Source organism: Engystomops pustulosus, chromosome 8 (genome assembly GCF_040894005.1).
Source record: "Engystomops pustulosus chromosome 8, aEngPut4.maternal, whole genome shotgun sequence".
NCBI classification, from domain to species: Eukaryota; Metazoa; Chordata; class Amphibia; order Anura; family Leptodactylidae; genus Engystomops; species Engystomops pustulosus.
Window position 1 is genome coordinate 5,154,468 of NC_092418.1, and position 24,332 is coordinate 5,178,799.

At 44.1% G+C, this 24,332-nt stretch overlaps 1 protein-coding gene and 1 long non-coding RNA gene across 2 annotated transcripts in view; one reads left to right on the forward strand and one right to left on the reverse strand.

The window, feature by feature from the left end:
- Positions 1-19,856, forward strand: part of LOC140076266 (guanylate-binding protein 1-like) — an 87,201-nt gene extending 67,345 nt beyond the window's left edge. The window contains exons 6-11 of the mRNA XM_072122815.1: positions 12,093-12,350; positions 12,434-12,714; positions 14,063-14,275; positions 17,151-17,253; positions 17,464-17,657; positions 19,328-19,856. Coding sequence (XP_071978916.1) covers positions 12,093-12,350; positions 12,434-12,714; positions 14,063-14,275; positions 17,151-17,253; positions 17,464-17,657; positions 19,328-19,540 — 1,262 coding nt within the window. The 3' untranslated portion in view covers positions 19,541-19,856. The remainder of the gene's footprint in view (positions 1-12,092; positions 12,351-12,433; positions 12,715-14,062; positions 14,276-17,150; positions 17,254-17,463; positions 17,658-19,327) is intronic.
- LOC140076277 (uncharacterized) overlaps positions 1-24,332 on the reverse strand; it is a 61,559-nt gene that overhangs the window by 19,858 nt on the left and 17,369 nt on the right. The window contains exon 2 of the long non-coding RNA XR_011849539.1: positions 19,235-19,396. This is a non-coding gene — a long non-coding RNA (uncharacterized lncRNA). The remainder of the gene's footprint in view (positions 1-19,234; positions 19,397-24,332) is intronic.

Here is a 24,332-nt window from a genome sequence, read left to right on the forward strand (position 1 = left end):
TATAGAGGTCATTGTACAGGGAGGGGGAGGAGATATGCTGTGACATCATCTATTGTCAGTAGTGATGTAATGATGGGTCAGTGTTATCTATATAGAGGTCATTGTACAGGGAGGGGGAGGGGATAAGCTGTGACATCATCTATTGTTAGTTGTGATGTAATGATGGGTCAGTGTTATCTATATAGAGGTCATTGTACAGGAGGGGGAGGAGGAGATAAGCTGTGACATCATCTATTGTCAGTAGTGATGTTATGATGGGTCAGTGTTATCTATATAGAGGTCATTGTACAGGGAGGAGGTGGAGATAAGCTGTGACATCATCTATTGTCAGGAGTGATGTAATGATGGGTCAGTGTTATCTATATAGAGGTCATTGTACAGGGAGGAGGAGGAGATAAGCTGTGACATCATCTATTGTCAGCAGTGATGTAATGATGGGTCAGTGTTATCTATATAGAGGTCATTGTACAGGGAGGAGGTGGAGATAAGCTGTGACATAATCTATAGTCAGTAGTGATGTAATGATGTGTCAGTGTTATCTATATAGAGGTCATTGTACAGGGAGGAGGTGGAGATAAGCTGTGACATCATCTATTGTCAGTAGTGATGTCATGATGGGTCAGTGTTATCTACATAGAGATCATTGTACAGGGGGGGGGGTAAGCTGTGACACCATCTATTGTCAGTAGTGATGTAATGATGGGTCAGTGTTATCTATATAGAGATCATTGTACAGGGGGGGGGAGGGGATAAGCTGTGAAACCATCTATTGTCAGTAGTGATGTAATGATGGGTCAGTGTTATCTATATAGAGGACATTGTACAGGGAGGGGGAGGAGATAAGCTGTTACATCATCTATTGTCAGTAGTGATGTAATGATGGGTCAGTGTTATCTATATAGAGGACATTGTACAGGGAGGGGGAGGAGATAAGCTGTGATATCTATTGTCAGTAGTAATGTAATGATGTTTCAGTTTTATCTATATAGAGGTCATTGTAAAGGGAGTAGGAGATAAGCTGTGACATCATCTATTGTCAGTAGTGATGTAATGATGGGTCAGTGTCCTTGCAGGACCCTAATGATTTATTAAATGTATGCACGTTACTTGACATTTCAGGATCCTGTTTAGAGACTCTGGAGACGACGGAAGTCCCTAGCTTTAAGGGTGGTGTCCCGTCGACATTTTGCCCACCCCTCATCACGGGCTCCCCTATTGACATCTTCTACAGAAAGGTATTAGAGGATGTCAAAGCACTGGTATATCCCGAGCTCCCCCCGAACTTGTCCGCGGGTGAACGTAAAGCCCTGTTGTGGCTTAAGTCCCAAGGGGACTTGGTGATAAAGCCCGCGGACAAGGGCGGTAATATAGTTCTCATGACACGTAATCAGTACATTCAGGAAGCCATGAGACAATTAGGAGATGAAAACACATATCAAAGGCTTACTAGTAATCCCACGTTTAAATATCTTGGCCAGCTACGTACATTTCTGAGACAAAGTGTTGAGAACAAAATTATTAATGAAAATACTGCTAAAAAGCTTCTACCATTACACCCTAGGTACCCGACATGGTATTGTTTACCGAAGGTTCACAAAACCCTCGAAAATCCCCCCGGCCGCCCGATAGTGGCAGGGATAGGGTCGTTGTCTGAACCTTTGTCCAAATATTTGGACTGGCTGTTGCGCCCCCTCCTTTCCAGTATTCCTTCGTACCTTAAGGATACCAACTCTTTCCTAAAAGTACTCAAATCCATTACCTGGCAGGAAAATTACCACCTAGCCTCGATAGACGTCGAGAGTCTCTACACCCGGATCCCTCAAGATCTGGGTGTGGAGAGTGTACGCGACGTCCTACGTAATGCACAACAAAGTGAGGACTATATTAAATTTGTATGTGAAGGGTTAACCTTTATCCTAAAACACAACGCATTTATGTTCAATGGGAAATGGTTTGTCCAAAAGACCGGCACGGCAATGGGCACCCCTGTGGCGTGTACCTTTGCTAACATTTTTTTGGCAGTTTTTGAGAGCAAATACATTTTTTCCCTGCAGAACCCCTTTGCTAAATGCATTGTGACACTGTTCAGATATGTGGACGATATTTTTCTAATTTGGGATGGGTTGGAATCAGATTTTTTCAAATTTGTGTCTTTTCTTAATGACACCAATGTAATGAATATGCGGTTTACTGCTGTGTTTGGAGGGGACTCTCTGGAGTTCCTAGATGTAAAAGTAGCAGTTAAAGATGGAATACTCACCACTTCAGCTTTCAGAAAGCCTACGGCGACCAACTCTCTCCTCCATTTCAGGAGCTTTCACCCCCACCACACTAAAGAAGGTTTACCCTACAGCCAATTTTTACGCTTGAGAAGGATAAACAGTGAGGTGGGAGGTTTTGAAATTCAGGCTGCTGAGTTGAAGCAGAGACTAATGAACCGTGGCTACCCTGTCCCACTGATAGAACAAGCCTTAGCTAAAGCAAAGGAAACTCCGGTCAACACAATTAGTAGCTATCACAGGAAAACTCGTGGATATAAAAGAAGTAGCAATGAGGAGCGTATAGCATTTGCGTTCGAGTTTAGCCCACACGAGAGGGCAGTTCGGACTGCTATACACAGGAATTGGAGAATTTTAGAATTAGACGAACAACTCATTGAAGTCACTAAACAGAAACCATTAGTCACCTTTAGACGTAGTCCCTCCATTAGAACTGAATTAGTGTCCAGCCACTTACCTGTTCCCACCAACACCTGGCTGGAAAAACATATTCCGATTGGGAACTTCAAATGCGGCACATGTAACTTTTGTCGTTTCAATTTACAAATTGATAATGTAAAACTGGCAGGTTTCAATCACAGAGTTCAGTCCTTCATAAATTGTAGATCGACCTTCGTAGTGTATGTAATACTATGTCCATGTCAATTTTTCTACATTGGAAAGACTATCAGAAATCTATTTATTAGGTTCCGCGAGCACCTCAATTCCATTGGTACTGGAAAAGGCTGCCCCCGGTTAATTAATCACATTAGAGAGGAACATGGGGGGAACCCTAATGTATTAAGATTTATGGGACTGGAAAGAATAGACGTAGATGCCCGGGGAGGCGATCGTCAAAAATACTTACTCCAACGAGAAGGGAGATTGATTCTAAGATATAATGCACTAGGTCCGATGGGACTGAACGACAGGAATGACATGAGCGTCTTTTTATAAGGCATTCTTGTTTTATGAATTCGTCTTTTGCACGGCATTATAAGTGACCGTATGTACCCTAGATGTATCTATACCCTGCTGTACATCTATGGTTTGATTGGTCTATGCCCTTTTTCTTCTCTTCTTCTCCCTCCCTCCCTCCCCCCTTGCTCTGTCTAAATTTCTAGCTAACATGCTTAACCATTTGTCTTCTTTCCAGGTAATTTTTGTATCATTGTTGTATGGACATATATCTGGATCTATGCTTCTAATCCCTTTTTCACTCCTTAACTCATGTAGCACATGTTTAAGATGCTTTTCTGCTTTGTAGTGTACCAGATATTTTAATGTAAACTGCACGGCGTTTGTATTTGTGCGCATCATTGCCTATGTGCGCCCTAGACACTCGCCATATGTTTTTTAATTGCATTGTTTGATGTTGCCTAGCCAACGCGAGTCGAGGGCGGGTATTTTACCCGGACCCTTAGATCTCGCGAGGTGTGAGGCTTGAGAAAGCGCTTTTGCGCGAAACGGCCCGTCGCCTAGCAGTGGCGTGCATCACTCCTGTCCTGTGTTCGTCCGAATAAAAGATTTCTACGTTGCACATACCGGTGAGTGCCGTGTTTTCACCTTTCTTGAGACATTTTCATTCAGTGTATATTGGCACGTGCACCTCCGGGGAGCAGCGAGTACATGTCAGTTCTCACTCTGGGACGCTCCTGAGTCTGAAGGCTGTGTGGAGAAGGTGGTGCCGGCCTTATCATCCTCCTTGCCTATGGTTTGTTATCTATATAGAGGTCATTATACAGGGAGGGGGAGGAGGAGATAAGCTGTGACATCATCTAAAGTCAGTAGTGATGTAATGATGGGTCAGTGTTATCTATATAGAGGTCATTGTAAAGGGAGTAGGAGATAAGCTGTGACATCATCTAAAGTCTGTAGTGATGTAATGATGGGTCAGTGTTATCTATATATAGGTCATTGTACAGGGAGGGGGAGGAGGAGATAAGCTGTGACATCATCTAAAGTCAGTAGTGATGTAATGATGGGTCAGTGTTATCTATATAGAGGACATTGTACAGGGAATGGGGGGAGGAGATAAGCTGTGACATCATCTATTGTCAGTAGTGATGTAATGATGGGTCAGTGTTATCTATATAGAGGTCATTGTACAGGGAGGGAGAGGAGATAAGCTGTGACATCATCTATTGTCAGTAGTGATGTAATGATGGGTCAGTGTTATCTATATAGAGGTCATTGTGCAGGGAGGGGGAGGAGATAAGCTGTGACATCATCTATTGTCAGTAGTGATGTAATGATGGGTCAGTGTTATCTATATAGAGGTCATTGTACAGGGGGGGGGGGAAGAGGATAAGCTGTGACATCATCTATTGTTAGTAGTGATGTAATGATGGGTCAGTGTTATCTATATAGAGGTCATTGTACAGGAGGGGAAGAGATAAGCTGTGGTATCATCTATTGTCAGGAGTGATGTAATGATGGGTCAGTGTTATCTCTATAGAGGTCATTGTACGGAGAGGGGGAGGAGATAAGCTGTGACATCATCTATTGTCAGTAGTGAAGTAATGATGGGTCAGTGTTATCTACATAGAGGTCATTGTACAGGGAGGGGGAGGAGATAAGCTGTGACATCATCTATTGTCAGTAGTGATGTAGTGATGGGTCAGTGTTATTTATATAGAGGTCATTGTACAGGGAGGGGGGGTGGAGATAAGCTGTGACATCATCTATTGTCAGTAGTGATGTAGTGATGGGTCAGTGTTATTTATATAGAGGTCATTGTACAGGGAGGGGGGGTGGAGATAAGCTGTGACATCACCTATTGTCAGTAGTGATGTAATGATGGGTCAGTGTTATCTATATAGAGATCATTGTACAGGGAGGGGGAGGAGATAAGCTGTGACATCATCTATTGTCAGTAGTGATGTAATGATGGGTCAGTGTTATCTATATAGAGGTCATTGTACAGGGAGGGGGAGGAGATAAGCTGTGACATCATCTATTGTCAGTAGTGATGTAATGATGGGTCAGTGTTATCTATATAGAGGTCATTGTACAGGGAGGGGGAGGAGATGAGCTGTGACATCATCTATTGTCAGTAGTGATGTAATGATGGGTCAGTGTTATCTATATAGAGGTCATTGTACAGGGAGGGGGAGGAGATAAGCTGTGACATCATCTATTGTCAGTAGTGATGTAATGATGGGTCAGTGTTATCTATATAGAGGTCATTGTACAGGGAGGAGGAGGAGATAAGCTGTGACATCATCTAATGTCAGTAGTGATGTAATGATGGGTCAGTGTTATCTATATAGAGGTCATTGTACAGGGAGGAGGTGGAGATAAGCTGTAACATCATCTATAGTCTGTAGTGATGTAATGATGTGTCAGTGTTATCTATATAGAGGTCATTGTACAGGGAGGAGGTGGAGATAAGCTGTGACATCATCTATAGTCAGTAGTGATGTAATGATGGGTCAGTGTTATCTATATAGAGGTCATTGTACAGGAGGGGTAGAGATAAGCTGTGGTATCATCTATTGTCAGGAGTGATGTAATGATGGGTCAGTGTTATCTATATAGAGGTCATTGTACGGGGAGGGGGAGGAGATAAGCTGTGACATCATCTATTGTCAGTAGTGATGTAATGATGGGTCAGTGTCATCTATATAGAGGTCATTGTACAGGGAAGGGTAGGAGATAAGCTGTGGCATCATCTATTGTCAGTAGTGATGTCATGATGGGTCAGTGTTATCTATATAGAGATCATTGTACAGGGGGGGGATAAGCTGTGACACCATCTATTGTCAGTAGTGATGTAATGATGGGTCAGTGTTATCTATATAGAGATCATTGTACAGGAGGGGGGGAGGGGATAAGCTGTGAAACCATCTATTGTCAGTAGTGATGTAATGATGGGTCAGTGTTATCTATATAGAGGACATTGTAAAGGGAGGGGGAGGAGATAAGCTGTTACATCATCTATTGTCAGTAGTGATGTAATGATGGGTCAGTGTTATCTATATAGAGGACATTGTACAGGGAGAGGGAGGGGATAAGCTGTGACATCATCTATTGTCAGTAGTCATGTACTGATGTTTCAGTTTTATCTATATAGAGGTCATTATACAGGGAGGGGGAGTAGATAAGCTGTGACATCATCTATTGTCAGTAGTGATGTAATGATGGGTCAGTGTTATCTATATAGAGGTCATTGTACAGGGAATAGGAGATAAGCTGTGACATCATCTATTGTCAGTAGTGATGTAATGATGGGTCAGTGTTATCTATATAGAGGTCATTATACAGGGAGGGGGAGGAGGAGATAAGCTGTGACATCATCTAAAGTCAGTAGTGATGTAATGATGGGTCAGTGTTATCTATATATAGGTCATTGTACAGGGAGGGGGAGGAGGAGATAAGCTGTGACATCATCTAAAGTCAGTAGTGATGTAATGATGGGTCAGTGTTATCTATATAGAGGACATTGTACAGGGAATGGGAGGAGGAGATAAGCTGTGACATCATCTATTGTCAGTAGTGATGTAATACTGGGTCAGTGTTATCTATATAGAGGTCATTGTAAAGGGAGGGAGAGGAGATAAGCTGTGACATCATCTATTGTCAGTAGTGATGCAATGATGGGTCAGTGTTATCTATATAGAGGTCATTGTGCAGGGAGGGGGAGGGGATAAGCTGTGACATCATCTATTGTTAGTAGTGATGTAATGATGGGTCAGTGTTATCTATATAGAGGTCATTGTACAGGAGGGGAAGAGATAAGCTGTGGTATCATCTATTGTCAGGAGTGATGTAATGATGGGTCAGTGTTATCTATATAGAGGTCATTGTACGGGGAGGGGGAGGAGATAAGCTGTGACATCATCTATTGTCAGTAGTGATGTAATGATGGGTCAGTGTTATCTATATAGAGGTCATTGTAAAGGGAGGGGGAGGAGATAAGCTGTGACATCATCTATTGTCAGTAGTGATGTAGTGATGGGTCAGTGTTATTTATAAAGAGGTCATTGTACAGGGAGGGGGGGTGGAGATAAGCTGTAACATCATCTATTGTCAGTAGTGATGTAGTGATGGGTCAGTGTTATTTATATAGAGGTCATTGTACAGGGAGGGGGGGTGGAGATAAACTGTGACATCACCTATTGTCATTAGTGATGTAATGATGGGTCAGTGTTATCTATATAGAGGTCATTGTACAGGGAGGGGAGGAGATAAGCTGTGACATCATCTATTGTCAGCAGTGATGTAATGATGGGTCAGTGTTATCTATATAGAGGTCATTGTACAGGGAGGGGGAGGAGATAAGCTGTGACATCATCTATTGTCAGGAGTGATGTATTGATGGGTCAGTGTTATCTATATAGAGGTCATTGTACAGGGAGGGGAAGGAGATGAGCTGTGACATCATCTATTGTCAGTAGTGATGTAATGATGGGTCAGTGTTATCTATATAGAGGTCATTGTACAGGGAGGGGGAGGGGATAAGCTGTGACATCATCTATTGTTAGTTGTGATGTAATGATGGGTCAGTGTTATCTATATAGAGGTCATTGTACAGGGAGGGGGGGGGATAAGCTGTGACATCATCTATTGTCAGTAGTGATGTAATGATGGGTCTGTGTTATCTATATAGAGGTCATTGTACAGGGAGGAGGAGGAGATAAGCTGTGACATCATCTATTGTCAGGAGTGATGTAATGATGGGTCAGTGTTATCTATATAGAGGTCATTGTACAGGGAGGAGGAGGAGATAAGCTGTGACATCATCTATTGTCAGCAGTGATGTAATGATGGGTCAGTGTTATCTATATAGAGGTCATTGTACAGGGAGGAGGTGGAGATAAGCTGTGACATCATCTATAGTCAGTAGTGATGTAATGATGTGTCAGTGTTATCTATATAGAGGTCATATACAGGGAGGAGGTGGAGATAAGCTGTGACATCATCTATTGTCAGCAGTGATGTAATGATGGGTCAGTGTTATCTATATAGAGGTCATTGTACAGGGAGGAGGTGGAGATAAGCTGTGACATCATCTATAGTCAGTAGTGATGTAATGATGTGTCAGTGTTATCTATATAGAGGTCATATAAAGGGAGGAGGTGGAGATAAGCTGTGACATCATCTATAGTCAGTAGTGATGTAATGATGGGTCAGTGTTATCTAAATAGAGGTCATTGTACAGGAGGGGAAGAGATAAGCTGTGGTATCATCTATTGTCAGGAGTGATGTAATGATGGGTCAGTGTTATCTATATAGAGGTCATTGTACGGGGAGGGGGAGGAGATAAGCTGTGACATCATCTATTGTCAGTAGTGATGTAATGATGGGTCAGTGTTATCTATATAGAGGTCATTGTACAGGGAGGGGGAGGAGATAAGCTGTGACATCATCTATTGTCAGTAGTGATGTCATGATGGGTCAGTGTTATCTATATAGAGATCATTGTACAGGGGGGGGGGGGATAAGCTGTGACACCATCTATTGTCAGTAGTGATGTAATGATGGGTCAGTGTTATCTATATAGAGGACATTGTACAGGGAGGGGGAGGAGATAAGCTGTGACATCATCTATTGTCAGTAGTAATGTAATGATGTTTCAGTTTTATCTATATAGAGGTCATTATACAGGGAGGGGGAGGAGATAAGCTGTGACATCATCTATTGTCAGTAGTGATGTAATGATGGGTCAGTGTTATCTATATAGAGGTCATTGTACAGGGAGGGGGGGAGGAGATACGCTGTGACATCATCTATTGTCAGTAGTGATGTAATGATGGGTCAGTGTTATCTATATAGAGGTCATTGTACAGGGAGGGGGAGGAGATAAGCTGTGACATCATCTATTGTCAGTAGTGATGTAATGATGGGTCAGTGTTATCTATAAAGAGGTCATTATACAGGGAGGGGGAGGAGGAGATAAGCTGTGACATCATCTAAAGTCAGTAGTGATGTAATGATGGGTCAGTGTTATCTATATAGAGGACATTGTACAAGGAATGGCGGGAGGAGATAAGCTGTGACATCATCTAAAGTCAGTAGTGATGTAATAATGGGTCAGTGTTATCTATATAGAGGACATTGTACAAGGAATGGCGGGAGGAGATAAGCTGTGACATCATCTATTGTCAGTAGTGATGTAATGATGGGTCAGTGTTATCTATATAGAGGTCATTGTACAGGGAGGGAGAGGAGATAAGCTGTGACATCATCTATTGTCAGTAGTGATGTAATGATTGGTCAGTGTTATCCATATAGAGGTCATTGTGCAGGGAGGGGGAGGAGATAAGCTGTGACATCATCTATTGTCAGTAGTGATGTAATGATGGGTCAGTGTTATCTATATAGAGGTCATTGTACAGGGGGGGAGGGGATAAGCTGTGACACCATCTATTGTCAGTAGTGATGTAATGATGGGTCAGTGTTATCTATATAGAGGTCATTGTACAGGGAGGAGGAGATAAGCTGTGACATCATCTGTTGTCAGTAGTGATGTAGTGATGGGTCAGTGTTATCTATATAGAGGTCATTGTACAGGGAGGGGGGTGGAGATAAGCTGTGACATCATCTATTGTCAGTAGTGATGTAATGATGGGTCAGTGTTATCTATTTAGAGGTCATTATACAGGGAGGGGGAGGAGATGAGCTGTGACATCATCTATTGTCAGTAGTGATGTAGTGATGGGTCAGTGTTATCTATATAGAGGTCATTGTACAGGGAGGGGGGTGGAGATAAGCTGTGACATCATCTATTGTCAGTAGTGATGTAATGATGGGTCAGTGTTATCTATTTAGAGGTCATTATACAGGGAGGGGGAGGAGATGAGCTGTGACATCATCTATTGTCAGTAGTGATGTAATGATGGGTCAGTGTTATCTATATAGAGGTCATTGTACAGGGAGGGGAGGAGATAAGCTGTGACATCATCTATTGTCAGTAGTGATGTAATGATGGGTCAGTGTTATCTATATAGAGGTCATTGTACAGGGGGGGGGGGAGGAAATTAGCTGTGACATCATCTATTGTCAGTAGTGATGTAATGATGTGTCAGTGTTATCTATATAGAGATCATTGTACAAGGATGAGGAGGAGATAAGCTGTGGTATCATCTATTGTTAGTAGTGATGTAATGATGGGTCAGTGTTATCTATATAGAGGTCATTGTACATGAGGGGAAGAGATAAGCTGTGGTATCATCTATTGTCAGGAGTGATGTAATGATGGGTCAGTGTTATCTATATATAGGTCATTGTACAGGGAGGGGGAGGAGATAAGCTGTGACATCATCTATTGTCAGTAGTGATGTCATGATGGGTCAGTGTTATCTATATAGAGATCATTGTACAGGGAGGGGGAGGAGATAAGCTGTGACATCATCTATTGTCAGTAGTGATGTAATGATGGGTTTGTGTTATCTATATAGAGGTCATTGTACAGGGAGGGGGAGGAGATAAGCTGTGACATCATCTATTGTCAGCAGTGATGTAATGATGGGTCAGTGTTATCTACATAGAGGTCATTGTACAGGGAGAAGGAGGAGATTAGCTGTGACATCATCTATTGTCAGTAGTGATGTAATGATGTGTCAGTGTTATCTATATAGAGGTCATTGTACAGGAGGGGAAGAGATAAGCTGTGACATCATCTATTGTCAGTAGTGATATAGTGATGGGTCAGTGTTATCTATATAGAGGTCATTGTACAGGAGGGGGAGGAGATAAGCTGTAACATCATCTATTGTCAGTAGTGATGTAATGATAGGTCAGTGTTATCTATATAAAGGTCATTGTACAGGGAGGGGGAGGAGATAAGCTGTGACATCATCTATTGTCAGTAGTGATGTAATGATAGGTCAGTGTTATCTATATAGAGGTCATTGTATGGGGAGGGGGAGGAGATAAGCTGTGGTATCATCTATTGTCAGCATTGATGTAATGATGGGTCAGTGTTATCTATATAGAGGTCATTGTACAGGGGGGGGGGAGGAGATTAGCTGTGACATCATCTATTGTCAGTAGTGATGTAATGATGTGTCAGTGTTATCTATATAGAGGTCATTGTACAGGGAGGGGGAGGAGATGAGATGTGACATCATCTATTGTCAGTAGTGATGTAATGATGGGTCAGTGTTATCTATATAGAGGTCATTGTACAGGGAGGGGGAGGAGATGAGATGTGACATCATCTATTGTCAGTAGTGATGTAATGATGGGTCAGTGTTATCTATATAGAGGTCATTGTACAGGGAGGAGGAGGAGATAAGCTGTGGTATCATCTATTGTCAGGAGTGATGTAATGATGGGTCAGTGTTATCTATATAGAGTTCATTGTACAGGAGGGGAAGAGATAAGCTGTGGTATCATCTATTGTCAGGAGTGATGTAATGATGGGTCAGTGTTATCTATATAGAGGTCATTGTACGGGGAGGGGGAGGAGATAAGCTGTGACATCATCTATTGTCAGTAGTGATGTCATGATGGGTCAGTGTTATCTATATAGAGGTCATTGTACAGGGAGGGGGAGGAGATAAGCTGTGACATCATCTATTGTCAGTAGTGATGTAATAATGGGTTTGTGTTATCTATATAGAGGTCATTGTACAGGGAGGGGGAGGAGATAAGCTGTGACATCATCTATTGTCAGTAGTGATGTAATGAGGGGTCAGTGTTATCTATAGAGCAACTGGTTGTGTCTATGGTTATATGTATACAGTTTTTAGCCCTAACCCCCCTCCCCCCCAGTGGTTACTCCCAGAACTGGTGGGTTCTATGTGGCTCTAGCCAAGAGAAATTGGAAGTTACTCGGTATAGTGAGGAGGACTCTCTGTTGGAGATATTTTCTTTCTTGCAAATTAGGAAACTCACAGAAAACCTTAGAGACGGTCAATAAACACAACAAGTACAAGGACTGCATCCGCATGTATTTTAAGACCCGCAAGTGCTTCATGTTTGACCTACCTTCCGGGGATAAGAACGTTTTCCAGAACATGGACAAAGTGTCTGAAGATCAACTAAATCAGGACTTTCTCAAGAACGTAAAGAAATTCTGTGACTACATTTACAATAAAGCTGAAGTCAAGTGTGTGGACGATATTCATCAAGTGACCGGGGAAAGTGAGTATCTGCTCAATGTGTGAGCCTGGTTTGAGATTGCCTAGATGTAGATTGTGGATGTGTGACCTGTTCATTGCTCCTAGTTCTGGCCAACCTGGTGACCATGTACACTGAGGCCATCTGCTCCTCCAATGCTGCCTGCGTAGAAGACGTGGTGACCAACGTATCCGTAGTGGAGAACACAAGGGCTGTGGAGGAGGCCACACAATATTATGTCGAGAAGATGAAAGAAGAAGTCATATTCCCCACCGAGACCCTGGTGCAGATCATAGAGATCAGTGAGGAGTGTGAGAAGGAGGCGCTGAAGATATTCATGAAAAGATCCTTCAAGGACAATAAACGCCATTTCCTTAAAAAATTCATGGTAAGTCGTCATAACAAACTGAGACAGATGTACATAGACTACATTTTACACGTACACAGCTAATGACAGGTTCCCATATATCCCTTTTAACAGACTACTTTTAGCTAAAAATTGTTTCCCCAACATCCCCAGAAAATCAACTTTATGTTATATAACCTGGCATCAGAGTGGACATGTCCTACTTCACTGTCCCCTACCATCTTCTACTCCCCATGCCATATGCTCCCTACCATTCATCACTTCATGGCATGTGACTAGGGTGATGTCATTACCCACTAACATCTACCCCATGTATCTATCAGATCACATGAAATCACAGCAGCCTCCATGGAGGATGGGAAGGAATAGAGGTCCATGGAGGCTGCTGTGATTTCACGTGATCTGATAGATACATGGGGTAGATGTTAATGTTAGTGGGTAAAGGACCTTAGATAACATCACCCTGGTCACATGACATGAAGTGCTCAATGATGTTTTGGAGCTCTTACTCAATGTTGCAGCAAGTCATTGTGTAAGACATTTCAAGCAGTTTTTCCTAACCCTAATAATATGTAAAATGAGCTTTATGTTTGTAGTTGAATATTGGCAGACGGCCCCTAAGTACTAGTTCTATGCAGCAGCATTTCCTGGCAGTGAGACCTGTCAATCAGGAACAAGTAGGTGGGGCAATGCAAATAACATTTAATGTGCAGGACTCCATTATTACCATTGGACTCACATCAGGTTAGTTACATACATGTAAGTTTACAAACAGCGCAGCCAAGGAGAGGAACCATTTAGGGATGAGAGCGACGCTTCTTACTCATAGTTATTTATGTCATATTTATTTGGGGAGGGTTAAGTTAGATGGTTCCCTTTAAGGTTCATGACTCGTCAATTAGGAGACTGTGATGATGATTGATCTGGTGATTGGTCGATCTTTCTCTCCATCTGATGAAGTCTCAAAGTCCCTTGCACCCCGTGGCCTCTTCTCCAACTATTCTCTTGTCATTCTTATAAGACATCTACCACCAGGATGAAAGACTATATTCAAATGAGCCTCAGGGGTTTCAGGCTCCATTAACACCCATGGAGCCCCTCAGGCTCATTTGCATACAGTACTTGATTCTAGTGGTAGATGCCTTTTAGGTTTCACAAGTCAATGTAAATGTTCACTCTGACTCATGTGTTGAGTTGATGGGACATAGTGACCCTACTAGATGCTGGTCGTGTCCCTCAGAAAGCCTGAGAGGGTGAACCCTACAAGATCTGCTCTGCACTGATTCTCCAGCTCGGTCTCTGACATATAGTAACCTAATGGTGATATTACCGGGGCCTCGTCAGATCATGTTTGTCCATTTATCAACAGAAAAACATTGACCAGAAAAAAAGTGAATTCTTTGAGAAGAACGACGCGGAGTCTCGTAAACATTGTGAGAAATTGATCAAGAAACTTTCCAAAGACCTTAAGAAATCTTTGAAAGAAGACTCGTACCTAAGATCTGGTGGATACAAGATGTTTACCGATGAAATGGAAGGCATAGAAGAGAAATACAAGAACGAGCCCAGGAAGGGAACGAAGGTGGGACATACGTGATAGGACGGGATGTGTAATCCCAAATAACGAGCTATAATCCAGGTCTAAGAACAAATCCCAGTGTCCCAATGGTCGGGTCTATTGACCTCGCAGCACTGAGGCCGACCAAGGGCCACATCTCAATAGATTTGGTAATAAAAATGGTTGAACCAAGTTTGGACACCAAGTAGCATCTGACTACTCGGACCCCCACCAATTAAATGAGTGAAACCCCAAAGATCCTGGGAACAGGGTCCCATTCCCACTAATGGGTAGAGCAGAAATGGTAGGGTCATCAACAGGGTTATGAGGGTCTAGATAATAGGTCTGCACATCTGTAGGGGGCATCTGCAGGTCTGCACGTCTGTAGGGGGCATCTGCAGGTCTTCACGTCTGTAGGGGGCATCTGCAGGTCTGCACGTCTGTAGGGGGCATCTGCAGGTCTGCACGTCTGTAGGGGGCATCTGCAGGTCTGCACGTCTGTAGGGGGCATCTGCAGGTCTGCACGTCTGTAGGGGGCATCTGCAGGTCTGCACGTCTGTAGGGGGCATCTGCAGGTCTGCACGTCTGTAGGGGGCATCTGCAGGTCTGCACGTCTGTAGGGGGCATCTGCAGGTCTGCACGTCTGTAGGGGGCATCTGCAGGTCTGCACGTCTGTAGGGGGCATCTGCAGGTCTGCACGTCTGTAGGGGGCATCTGCAGGTCTGCACGTCTGTAGGGGGCATCTGCAGGTCTGCACGTCTGTAGGGGGCATCTGCAGGTCTGCACGTCTGTAGGGGGCATCTGCAGGTCTGCACGTCTGTAGGGGGCATCTGCAGGTCTGCACGTCTGTAGGGGGCATCTGCAGGTCTGCACGTCTGTAGGGGGCATCTGCAGGTCTGCACGTCTGTAGGGGGCATCTGCAGGTCTGCACGTCTGTAGGGGGCATCTGCAGGTCTGCACGTCTGTAGGGGGCATCTGCAGGTCTGCACGTCTGTAGGGGGCATCTGCAGGTCTGCACGTCTGTAGGGGGCATCTGCAGGTCTACACGTCTGTAGGGGGCATCTGCAGGTCTACACGTCTGTAGGGGGCATCTGCAGGTCTACACGTCTGTAGGGGGCATCTGCAGGTCTACACGTCTGTAGGGGGCATCTGCAGGTCTACACGTCTGTAGGGGGCATCTGCAGGTCTACACGTCTGTAGGGGGCATCTGCAGGTCTACACGTCTGTAGGGGGCATCTGCAGGTCTACACGTCTGTAGGGGGCATCTGCAGGTCTACACGTCTGTAGGGGGCATCTGCAGGTCTACACGTCTGTAGGGGGCATCTGCAGGTCTACACGTCTGTAGGGGGCATCTGCAGGTCTACACGTCTGTAGGGGGCATCTGCAGGTCTACACGTCTGTAGGGGGCATCTGCAGGTCTACACGTCTGTAGGGGGCATCTGCAGGTCTACACGTCTGTAGGGGGCATCTGCAGGTCTACACGTCTGTAGGGGGCATCTGCAGGTCTACACGTCTGTAGGGGGCATCTGCAGGTCTACACGTCTGTAGGGGGCATCTGCAGGTCTACACGTCTGTAGGGGGCATCTGCAGGTCTACACGTCTGTAGGGGGCATCTGCAGGTCTACACGTCTGTAGGGGGCATCTGCAGGTCTACACGTCTGTAGGGGGCATCTGCAGGTCTACACGTCTGTAGGGGGCATCTGCAGGTCTACACGTCTGTAGGGGGCATCTGCAGGTCTACACGTCTGTAGGGGGCATCTGCAGGTCTACACGTCTGTAGGGGGCATCTGCAGGTCTACACGTCTGTAGGGGGCATCTGCAGGTCTACACGTCTGTAGGGGGCATCTGCAGGTCTACACGTCTGTAGGGGGCATCTGCAGGTCTACACGTCTGTAGGGGGCATCTGCAGGTCTACACGTCTGTAGGGGGCATCTGCAGGTCTACACGTCTGTAGGGGGCATCTGCAGGTCTACACGTCTGTAGGGGGCATCTGCAGGTCTACACGTCTGTAGGGGGCATCTGCAGGTCTACACGTCTGTAGGGGGCATCTGCAGGTCTACACGTCTGTAGGGGGCATCTGCAGGTCTACACGTCTGTAGGGGGCATCTGCAGGTCTACACGTCTGTAGGGGGCATCTGCAGGTCTACACGTCTGTAGGGGGCATCTGCAGGTCTACACGTCTGTAGGGGGCATCTGCAGGTCTACACGTCTGTAGGGGGCATCTGCAGGTCTACACGTCTGTAGGGGGCATCTGCAGGTCTACACGTCTGTAGGGGGCATCTGCAGGTCTACACGTCTGTAGGGGGCATCTGCAGGTCTACACGTCTGTAGGGGGCATCTGCAGGTCTACACGTCTGTAGGGGGCATCTGCAGGTCTACACGTCTGTAGGGGGCATCTGCAGGTCTACACGTCTGTAGGGGGCATCTGCAGGTCTACACGTCTGTAGGGGGCATCTGCAGGTCTACACGTCTGTAGGGGGCATCTGCAGGTCTACACGTCTGTAGGGGGCATCTGCAGGTCTACACGTCTGTAGGGGGCATCTGCAGGTCTACACGTCTGTAGGGGGCATCTGCAGGTCTACACGTCTGTAGGGGGCATCTGCAGGTCTACACGTCTGTAGGGGGCATCTGCAGGTCTACACGTCTGTAGGGGGCATCTGCAGGTCTACACGTCTGTAGGGGGCATCTGCAGGTCTACACGTCTGTAGGGGGCATCTGCAGGTCTACACGTCTGTAGGGGGCATCTGCAGGTCTACACGTCTGTAGGGGGCATCTGCAGGTCTACACGTCTGTAGGGGGCATCTGCAGGTCTACACGTCTGTAGGGGGCATCTGCAGGTCTACACGTCTGTAGGGGGCATCTGCACTTTTTATTTTAAAACACTTTAAATGTTTTTTAGGCTATGGAAGTTTTTCAGGAGTTTAAGAAATCTAAAACCAAGAAAGCCATAAAAATCATGAAAAAGGATGAAGCTCTTAGTCATCAGCAGAAGAAACTGGAAGGTAAGTGGACAAGATATAAAAATAAGTCTAGTGGATTCTTTTTCCACTCATCTGGTTATTAACCGTGTACTCAAAAAGTGATGTGATATTTATATGTATCTATAGATACCATTATTATGTATATAGTAGGACGGGATGGTCTCCATGGTGACTGTTTCATGATACATGAAGATTATTTTTGGTCATTATTTCTTTTCTTTCGTTCATTAGAAGAGAAAAAGAAAACAGAATTACTGGATGTAGAGAAAATAATGAAGAAATGTATAGAATCTGCAGAGATTGAAAAAAAGGAGCTTGAAAAGAAGATCAAGGAGAAAAGCTTTAAGGAAATTGTGAAGATGGAGGGAAATCAGAGGCGTTTACGTCAGGACAAACTTCAGACTGTCATCAGGTCCATGGAACGAGTAAGTTATGTAAGGCACAGTACAGTGGACCTCCGTCTCCACGCGCCCCGTCTCCACGCGCCCCGTCTCCACGCGCCCCGTCTCCACGCGCCCCGTCTCCACGCGCCCCGTCTCCACGCGCCCCGTCTCCACGCGCTCCGTCTCCACGCGCTCCGTCTCCACGCGCTCCGTCTCCACATGCCCCGTCTCCACGCGCTCCGTCTCCACATGCCCCGTCTCCAGTTATTCCATCTCCACACGCTCCGTCTCCAGATATTCCAACCACCCTCCTACATGACACCCAGTATCTCAGGACGTATGATGAGGTCTAGATAGTGGAGTGTGGGGAGATCTCTATCTGGTTCGATCTGGTCCACTATAGAATTGGAAGCCTATCTAGAAATGTTGATCTCCTCAAGCTCCACACGAATACAAATTACATAGTAAAGAATTATTTTTTTGTAAAGTTCCATGGATCCGGCACATCAGAACCTGATGAAATGTCTAAGTGAGGAAACATCTTTTCTCTGCTTCTTCTGCCCCTACATTTACACTTTGACCCATTGCCCTTGTTCTGTTGGGGTCTTGGATTAGTGTTCCTCATGTCTCTAATGGTTGGTCCTGAGACAAGTCCACTGGACCGGCACAGCTTCTGGGGTTATGTGTGTTGTAGGCTCCAGGTCTTAATCTCTATTTGGTGACACCAATGGACCACTATGAATCTCACTGTGTTCTGGGCAGAACCCAGGGCCGGTTTATGACAAAGTGGGGCCCTGGGCAGAACTAAAAGAGGGGTCTTTAAATAAAACTATTTTATGAGCAGCCACAGTCAGTAAGAGGCTCCTTATTAATTCACAATAATAACAGGTTGTAGTTACTCCTAGTAGTAGGTAAGTATCTGTAATATGGGGCTGGAGGAGAATGTTATAGGATATGGACCGATGAAAGGGAGACGGAGGATAGAAGATAAAGATGAAAAAATGAAATAGATTTATAGATGCAGGAATATAAAGTAGATTATATAAAGGTAGCGAGATAGATGGATATGAGAGAAAGATACAGTAGAAGAGAGAGAGAGAAGATTGATAGATACAGTAACTATCCATAGATAGGGATAACGTGAGATGTATAAATGGTTAGATAGACAGATTATAGATTCAACCAAGGGGTATTAAAGGAGCAATACACCCTCTGCACACATGCAGGGGGCCCCTTTAGAACACGGGCCCTGGGCAAATGCCAAGTTTGCCGCCCCCTAATGCCGGCCCTGACAGAACCAGCTTTACCAGGCTGACTGCAGCACAGTGCAGGAACACAAACTACCCAATCACAATGAGTAAAAGTCATTTAGTTATCTATAAACATCTATATTTCTCTTAGTCTAGGATTGTCAGGGGGGAACCTAAACTGCCTGAGGTGCTCCCTCCACCACATCCAATACTAATCTAGCAGTTTTTTTAGTGTGCTGACATCAGGGGGGAAGAGACACGATTGGTAAGCATCAGGTCCTGCTTTGTAGCAGATAACAGTGCCCTCCCCTGATGCTGCCCCCCATGTTACTGCAGGTGGTGCCGCCTGAGGCAAAAGGCTCAACTCACCTCACGGCTGGTGCACCCCTGATAATTGTCGTCCTCCATATTCTCTGTAATTGCTTCTGGTTGTGTAACTCTGCGCTTTCTTCCTCTCCTCAGGAGCGGGACACGTATAATTCTCAGGGTTTCATGGAATACGGCAGGAAGTCCCAGACGTTTATCGACAAACTGGAAAAAAAGAAAGTGGCAATATTCGCTGTTGCCTGGGTGGTTCTCCTGGGACTGGCAATCGGCGTTATGGTTGTCCGTCCTACGGCAGCCCCAATGGTGGCGACTGTCATTGCAGCAGGGGTCGGATTATTGACTGGGTGATTGTAAGAAGTCAAGACCAATCCCACACTGTGCATGGACGGACCTCCGGCTGCCTCATCCCTTACCCCTCTCTTTACACCTTCCCACCCTTCTCCCTCTGGAAGACTCCCCCCCCCCCATCTCTTCCTTCCCCTCCAAGATCTTTTCCTAACCAGTTCAAATTATAAATATGACTATTCGTGTCATATGATGTTTCGCACTTGCACTACTATTATTGTAATTCTAATATACGGCTATTGATACTTATTGATTCATTGCACTTCATTGTTCTCTATGTTATTCTGTTGCTTAATAAAATCCTTTGAATGGAAAGAAATTCCTCTCTGTAATACGAGTACAAAATATAAGGAGTATAACAGCCGTATAATAACTACACTATGATATATACTGCATATAACACCCGTATAATAACCACACTATGATATATACTGCATATAACACCCGTATAATAACCACACTATGATATATACTGCATATAACACCCGTATAATAACCACACTATGATATGTACTGCATATAACACCCGTATAATAACTACACTATGATATGTACTGCATATAACACCCGTATAATAACCACACTATGATATGTACTGCATATAACACCCGTATAATAACTACACTATGATATGTACTGCATATAACACCCGTATAATAACCACACTATGATATGTACTGCATATAACACCCGTATAATAACCACACTATGATATGTACTGCATATAACACCCGTATAATAACTACACTATGATATGTACTGCATATAACAGCCGTATAATAACCACACTATGATATGTACTGCATATAACACCCGTATAATAACTACACTATGATATATACTGCATATAACACCCGTATAATAACCACACTATGATATGTATGTCACGGATGTCCCTGCGATTTATGTCCCAGATCGCAGGCACACCCGTGGCCCTCTCCGTGGTGGCACGACCCCCGGCCCTCACTTCTCCATGCTCCTGCTTCTTCCTTGTCCGGTCAGCGCATACATCCCTGCTCCCTATGGCGCGTGCGCCGGCTCTTCTGATTGGCGCTGGCCACTTCTAGGTTTTCCATAAAGGCCGGCTTCTCCCATCAAGCCCCGCTGGATCTTGAGCTACCTGCCTTAGAGAAAACTTCCCATGCGTGCAGGGCCGGTTCTAGACAAAGTGGGGCCCTGGGCAAAACTAAAAGTGGGGCCCCAAAATAAAACTATTTTAAGACCAGTCACAATCAGTAAGAGACACCCCCCCCCCCCCCCCCGCCCAGTATGGTAAAACATACTGTAATTTTGGAGAATTTTAGGAGATAGATGATAAGGAGATTGATGGGCAGCATGGTGGCTCAGTGGTTAGCACTACAGCCTTGCAGCGCTGGTCAACATCTGCAAAGAGTTTTTATATTCTCTCTGTGTCTGCGTGGGTTTCCTCCGGGTCCTCTGGTTTCCTCCCACACTCCAAAAAATTACTGGTAGGTTGATTACACTGAGGCCCATTGGGGAGAGGGACTGATATTTTCTGAAAGCAGACACTTGCCCCATTTTCAAAATTGCATCAAAGAGTTTATAGACAAAGGCGCTTTCATGCAACTTTGATTCGAACTGAAACATTTTACAAAAAAATACTTAAAATTTGACTTTGATGGCAACAAATGTGCTCCAAACAGAAACTATTTACCTTCACATCTCCTAAATGTAATAGATGGACATGTGTAGAGTTCACAAATGTCCCACATTGATCTGTTCACATAAATAATCCACATAATATCACTAAAACTGTAATAACTAGATATCTTTTTTCAGCTAGAAATTTTTACACAGTCACAACCTGCAAAATATAGCAATAAAACAGAATAAAAAGTAAAGGCGCCATAAAACCTATAGAATTTTGAAAGCAGACAACCAGGAGATGCATTTGGCAATTAACATTCAAAATTTCCTCTAAAATCTGTACAAATCCAGATACTTATATAAAGAAAATACTTTCCTAAGACAGTAAGATGTGAGGAGATGATACAGACCCCACACCAATGTATTCACCAAAATATGCAGCAAAGGGAACTGCAGAAAATTCACACAGATGTATCATTGTCTGTTCCTTACACAATGGTCACCCAAATAAATAACTATATATCCATTAACCAAGCTAATGAGATAATAAAAGTCACTATTAGATGTGCGCCATTGTATTAGCCGCACAATAACAGAACCCTCCGCGCTTCATAAGAAAGAGAGTGAGAACGTCATAACATGGGTGTAAATAATGGAGGATGGTGAGAGATAAAAACTTTATTCCAGGACATGTGTGTGTTTTTGGTGTTACATATAACTTTATGGACATGTTCTGGGTCGCGGTATTAATATATAATAGCGACATTAGGCGAAGAGGATCGAATGTGCATCATATCAGTCAATTTTCCCAACAAAAAAAAACTATCACAAAGTAAAAGGGAATAAGAGAGAAAGTGTGTTCTCAGATAGTTCTGGATGGAGAAGGGTTAAAAACATAAACATTAGTTGATATTATTCCTTCTCAAAATGTAGTAACATATAAAGTGAATATTTCCATCATCTGTGAGGTGCAGCAGCTCCTGTGTGCAGCAAACTCTCCCTACAGTCTGATGGCTAAAAATCTAGAGGGGGCTACATTCAGGGGGCTGTATCTCTGGCTCTGTGACACATAGAACCTCACTTCTTTTTTCCTATGCAAGAAGAGAGTCTCCTCTTTTATATGAATCTAAATTTGTGTTACAAAATTTTAGGAAAACGGAGATATTAACTGTTGAACTGCCGTTGGGAGTGATTTTATATATTAAAATGGCACCTGATATTCTCACTTTAAACCTGAATATCTCTGGATCCAGAGCACCTAGAAAAACAATTCAAGATTCATTTGAAAGAAGAGATTCTTCCCTGGTGGCACCTAGTCACAGCTAGACCATCCTGCTTTGCGGTGGGCTCTGGTGAAGACCGGCTGCCACTTAGATTCCGATCCCAGATGTCAGCTAGTGTCATCGTCCGCAGTGGTGCAGGGGGCTCCAAACACAGCCCCCCATCCCCCACTCTGCAGAGTGACTGATGAAGGATCCAATCTGAAACCTGCTGCAGCTTTCACTCAGAGCATAGCATAGTGGAGGGACTGTGGTGTAGCACAGAGTACAGCAGTGTGAGGACAGACCCTCATTGCATTTGACTGTACAGATAGAGAAAAAGAAAACACAGCGCAGGCAATGTATACAATTCAATGATGGTTAGCAATCTAGAGAAATGTTGTGGTCACAGAGACGGTTTGGTCATGGAAGCTGCTGCAATTGACCTTTTATCCGAGACTGGCAGGTGTCGGATCATATGTTCAGGGAAGAGATGAAAAAACGATAAGGTCTTGTGATTCGCTGCTTGGTGAGTTCAGATTTTTATTTTTATTTTAGAAACATGTACAGGGTGGACCGTTCCCTTCCTCAGGTCCGATATTATATTCTGAAAGAATATTTCACATAAAATTGTGTAAGAGCAACAGTACAATAAATACATAGTATTAAAATCTGGTATAAAGTGTCTTTCAATATAGTGAATATAAAAAAAGGTGATAAATACATAATTAGAAATGGTATAACGATAAAACATGACATTAATTCATATCCCGATAAAAATTCATATAACGATAAATATCAAAGTATATACAAAAGTAGCTATAGCCATGTAGTCAAGACATGAGGCACAAGTATAGTGACAATGCAGAAGATTCAGGAAATTCAGGTGGCAGTGATGAGATTACACACGGTTTCTGGTTGATATACATTCATAGATAGTAACAGTATATAAATTCATAAGGAGCCACGGTGAATAGATTAATTAAATTCATAAGGGATAGCAAAAAATAGATTGGAGTCACCCACCCTCAGTATGGTAGACGTAAAAATAGTAGACACTTCTGTTCCAGTGGTAGAATAGAGGATGACAGGAGCTGTGGAGAATTATAAAAGATGTGTAAATAGATAATGGAGGGTGTTTAGAATGCCTAGTCCAAGGGGCAAGTTATCGTTACCTGCCTACTTAGGGTTCTGATGTCGTCTGGGGAAATTGAGGATGCCTAGAAGGTAGGTAGGAAGGATTAGATGCCGATTGATGGTATCGTCCTGAAGAATGATAGGTATAAGATGAAAGTACTTACAGCGCGTGATGTGTAGGTAAGCGCGCGGCAGTTCAGCTGGAACGCTGTATGTAGCGCTCGTGTCGGCATCCAAGAGTTAAATGCCGGCGGGAGGCTAAACTGCGCATTCGTGGCAAGTTGGCGCATGCGCGGAGTGATGATGAGACAGATGAGATTTCATGAGGAAAGTGAAGATGAGCTGGACAGACTGCGCATGCGGGAAGTGTCTGCACCCGTGTGGAGCATGAATGAGATGAAAAAGGAGAAGGCTATGATTGGAGCAATGGTGAATACTAACGAGGCTATATTAGGAATCGTGTGTAAATAATAAAATGGATCCATGTGTATGAATGTATGAGGCAGACAAAAGCAAACATATGTAGACACATGGGCGATGTGTGGAATGTACATACCCACACAAATGTATGTGTATATATATATATAGACCACACATATGTACAAATGGCTGCTATACACGTTCCAGCGATTCGTTGAGCCCATATGGGCACATGGTATTTAATTTAAAAATCCAAAAGTTTCCTCTCTTAATAAGTTGAGATAAGCGGTCAGGGTGATCATTAGGAATTCTTTCAATGGGGATTAGGCTGAGTGAACCTATGTCATTGTTGTGGTGTTGATGGCAATGAC